Raw genomic sequence first — 4,586 nt, 5'->3', positions numbered from 1 at the left:
ACAGACAGACAGACAGACAGACAGACAGACAGACAGACAGACAGACAGACAGACACGCTCACACACTCACAAAAGCTCAAGAAAAATAAAGCTCAAAACTATATATAAAAACGAACATAACGATGGTACCAAAACTTACCAGTAACATTCCTAGATGAAGTTTGCACCTGAACACAAAGAGGTCTGTTAATGCAAGCTGCCGCAAGACATTTGGAGATCAACTGACGCCTCGCCATTCCGACACACACGGCCACAGTCTGCGAATACATTCACAAATGAAAATGACACCACTGAAATACATCTGGGTTTTTTAACGACCTTTTCAATTCATAATAATTTAAAATCTGTTAACTTCTCACGTGTCTTATGTTAAACAGGCGCACAGCGATGAGATAAGTAAGCTCTCTCTCTCTCTCTCTCTCTCTCTCTCTCTCTCTCTCTCTCTCTCTCTCACTAGTCTCACTACCTTCTCTGTCCGAATGTAACACACATTTTGTCACACCACAACCCAGCACTGGTGACAAAACAAACCCAACATGGCGAGACACGCGAGAGATCACTGTGGTGGCCTTCACTACAGCAGGAAGCTCGATGTGGATGACAGTAGTAGACAACAGCTTGTTGAAACGCTCCATAACGCAGTGTGAAAATGTTATAGGTTTAACGCCCCTATCAACACTGTTAGGTTATTTAAGAGGCGGGACCTCCAAGTTTAACGTCCATCTCCGAAAGGACGGAACCAAGTGGGAAATTCGTGTAAAGTGTCTTTCCCAAGGACACAACGTCGGACCGAGCTGAGGCTCGAACCCCCGAACCAGCAATCTCACGATTATGGGCCCGGTAGCCTAACCACTAGACTACCGACACCACCCTAACGCAGCGTGGATTCTTCCAATTCTTATTGTTAACGAATACAAATTTATTGCACTTGATAATAATTGCATTTATACAGCGGATTATATCCATATTCTACAGGATGGTCTGTGCACTTTACAACTATTACAGCAATGAAAGTATCTCAGTGATTCACCTTGGGTGAAACCCGTCAAACTCAAAAGCCGAATCAGACGAACCAGAGACCAATCGTTTTGTGATCACGTTCAAAACTCATGTCCACGCAGATCAGTCTAATAATAAGGACCTTCAAAACCTCTTTGTACATACACTAATCAAATACAGACGCCCAAAACCCATGTCCACACAGATCAGTCTAATAAAGACCTTCAAAACCCATTTGTACACACACCAATCAAATACAGACTCCCAAAACCCCTGTCCACACACACCAATCAAAAACAGACGCCCATAACCCATGTCAACACAGATCAATCTAATAAAGACCTTCAAAACCCATTTGTACACACACCAATCAAATACAGACGCCCAAAACCCATGTCCACACACACCAATCAAAAACAGACGTTCAAAACCCAATTGTACACAGACCAATCAAATACAGACGTTCAAAACCCATGTCCACACAGACCAATCAAATACATACGTTCAAAACCCATTTGTACACAGACAAATCGAATGCAGAGGTTCAAAACCCATGTCCACACTGATCAATCAAATAAAGACCTTCAAAGCCTATATCCACACAGGCCAATCAAATACAATGTATAGAGGTTCAAACCCATTTGTACACAGACCAATAAAATAGAGAAGTTCAAAACCCATTCCCGCACAGACTAACAAACTTTCAAAGCCCATTCCCACCCAGATAAGTCTAATACAGTTGTACAACGGTCACCAAACTTCTTTTTAAAAAAAAAAGAGGGCCAGATAACTGGGAGAATGCAGATCGTGGGCCAAATATTTTGTTCAATGGTGATACATTAAAACGAATACATAAAGAATAAAGACAACCAACCCATTGATTTAACAATACACAACATATATTCATATATATATATAAAAAAGATCAATCCACAAAACCGTGTTCAATTAGCACTATAGAGTTATATGAAATTATTGAATCATTGTGGTGACCAAGTTCTGAGCCCGTGACAAACACATCTTTCCCCTTCCCACTTATTGGTGGCATGGAACTGATCTCGACGCCGTAGTTTGACGACCCCTGATCTAACAGAATCCATGAAGGGTGTGGACAATAGCAAAAAACAAAACAACAACAACAAATCTTTGGGACTCTATCAGAATCAGACACCCCCCCCCCCCAAGGCTATACACGTCTACGGTGCAGCAAATGTGACGTCGTGAAAATGACAAAACAGCGTCCCCAAGACGCCGTGACTTCGATTTCGCGTTTCAGTCAGTTCCTGTTCCCACTACCTATAACAAACACGTGACGTTGAGCTTCGCGCACAGTCAGCAAAACGGCACACCACGAGGTGTTGGTATCGTCAGTCAGTTCAGTCAGTTCAGTCAGTCATCCGGGAGGGACAAACCACCACCTGAAGGTCCAAAGGGCGTGTGGGAAAAAAGTGTAACCTGTCATCGAAAGTCCAAGTCAATGTTATCAGCGGAAACATTCAGTTGTGGGCCAAGTGACAGCGAGACAAAAAAAAAAAAAAAAAAAAAAAACTTCATTAAAAAGGTGCATGTTTGTCGCAGCAGGTCAAAAACGAAATCCCTCCCTCGGACGTACATGGACTCACAATACGATAAATAATAAAAATGCACACGCACGCACACATACATCATTCTCTCTTACTTTCTTGGACACACACACACACACACACACACACACACACACACACACACACACACAAATTATGATATATGTATATTTTTTATACGTTCCGCACAGATTCTTGTTACTCCAGCGCGATTAGAACTGGCAAACCAAAAGGCCTACACAGTTACGCAACGAGTTGGACACGACATCACATACCGAGATGGTGAATAGTGTTAAAAACCAAAAACCAAAAACAACACCAAACAAACAAAACCCCTACACCTTGCTCATCCAAGAGTGTTGGCAATCGTGTCTCAGTTTCTCCACTCATGCTTCCCCTACGTCAACGATCTCCTCTATCGCCTGTTGGTCTGCTCACGCCTCGGCAGTTGTTGGGTGCTTTTTTAAAGAGATAATCTAAAGCAGTGCTTTCTTCATGCCAACCTGGGCGATAGCGACCACTAGAAAGCGGTTTTGGTAATTTAGGTGGGTGTTGGAATAGTGACAGGTATAGTGACAGCCTATTCAATTTTTTTTCGTAAGAGTTTTACGGCACTTGCAACACAATAAGGTCATATAAAGGCCGAAGATTAGAGGCGTTACAAGGGAGTAACAAACACAAAAAAGGAGGGGAGATGTTTGATAGGAAAGAAGAAGCAAACCACACCAGAGCACCTGCCAAAGGCCTAGATATCTATCCAATGCCTCGCTTGTAATACATTGTATATGAAGGTGGGCGACACGATTTTTTAAAACCACTTAATTAAAGTAAATTGGAAAAAGAAGGAGCTGCCTGTAAAACTAACGGCTGACATGCACTGATCTACATGTATTTCGTTATAAAATATCGTGGTTCTTCGTCCCTTTCCTCCTACTTTTACGTGTATCTTATTTCCCCGGAAGATCTGTTCTATTATTATTAACGTGCCGTCGAGCTACCTGCAGACATGATCTAGAGCATATCACACTAGTATGTGTTTTCTCTGTGATGTCTCTTGCCAGTTCTTGTTTGGCACGTTACTCGCACGCATGCGTTCTGGTGCGGTATGCTTGCTCGTTGCATGCCTGTTCATTGTATGCTTGCTCATTGTACTTCTCTCTCAAGGTTTCTGAAATCTTTACGTCGTGTTCCTGGCATAACGTAACCGTTTTCGTGTGGAACAACTGACTGTACTGACATTGACTTCTTCTTTCTTCAGGTGTCCGGGGGGGGTCGGGCTCTCGTGGTCCAGAGGTTAAGGTGTTCGCCTCTCATTCAAAGGTTCCGGGTTCGAATCCGGGTAGCAACGGAAAATTTTTCTTCTCTAAAATGGTCTCCTTTCACCTCCTTTCCTGCTCTCTAGCAATAGCAATGTTCTGTCGTCTGTTTTCGTCTCCACTTTCTGCCCCCCCCCCCAACCCCCTCACCTCCTTTGCCCTCTCCTCTGGGCTCCAGACTCTTTCTGCAATCGTTCTACTGCTTCTCCTTGGCTTCTTCTTACTGCTGTCTTTCAGCAACACCCCTGGTCTTATAATAGGAAAGACCTACACTTAGCTTTCTAGGACAAGGGCGAACAATCTAGGTGGTCCCGTGAGCAAGTTGCGCCCGTTTCTTTTTCTTGTTAAGTGTTTTTACGGCGCTCGCAACTGTATACGGTCATATGAGCGCGCGGGACACATTAAACATTTTCAGCTGGTAGGGAACTTTGAATTTTGCCCAGGTGGCGGCTGAAGCCTACTCTTATCGACTTTGGACCACCAAGGGATCTTTAACGTGCGCAACTTGTAGTCACAGCCGACTGAACGGGGATTTGTCAAGGCACGTTTGTGTCTACGGACGAATGTCTGTGACGTTTACAAACTGGGCGATAATAACGACCATACGTGCAATAAAATGATGATGATGATGATGATGATGATGATAATGAAGATGATGATGATGATGATGATGATGATGATGATGATG

At 43.3% G+C, this 4,586-nt stretch overlaps 1 protein-coding gene across 1 annotated transcript in view; it reads right to left on the bottom strand.

Annotated features, from left to right (window-relative positions):
* The window catches only part of LOC101863254 (gamma-butyrobetaine dioxygenase), a gene marked incomplete in the record, with an annotated part of 34,086 nt that overhangs the window by 19,733 nt on the left and 9,767 nt on the right, over positions 1-4,586 (bottom strand). The window contains 1 exon segment of the mRNA XM_035968906.1: positions 140-257. Coding sequence (XP_035824799.1) covers positions 140-236 — 97 coding nt within the window.

The sequence above is a fragment of the Aplysia californica genome, unplaced genomic scaffold, assembly GCF_000002075.1.
Source record: "Aplysia californica isolate F4 #8 unplaced genomic scaffold, AplCal3.0 scaffold00096, whole genome shotgun sequence".
Classification (NCBI taxonomy): Eukaryota; Metazoa; Mollusca; class Gastropoda; order Aplysiida; family Aplysiidae; genus Aplysia; species Aplysia californica.
The sequence above is the reverse complement of the archived record's forward strand: the minus strand, read 5'-3'. Positions and strand labels throughout refer to the sequence as shown.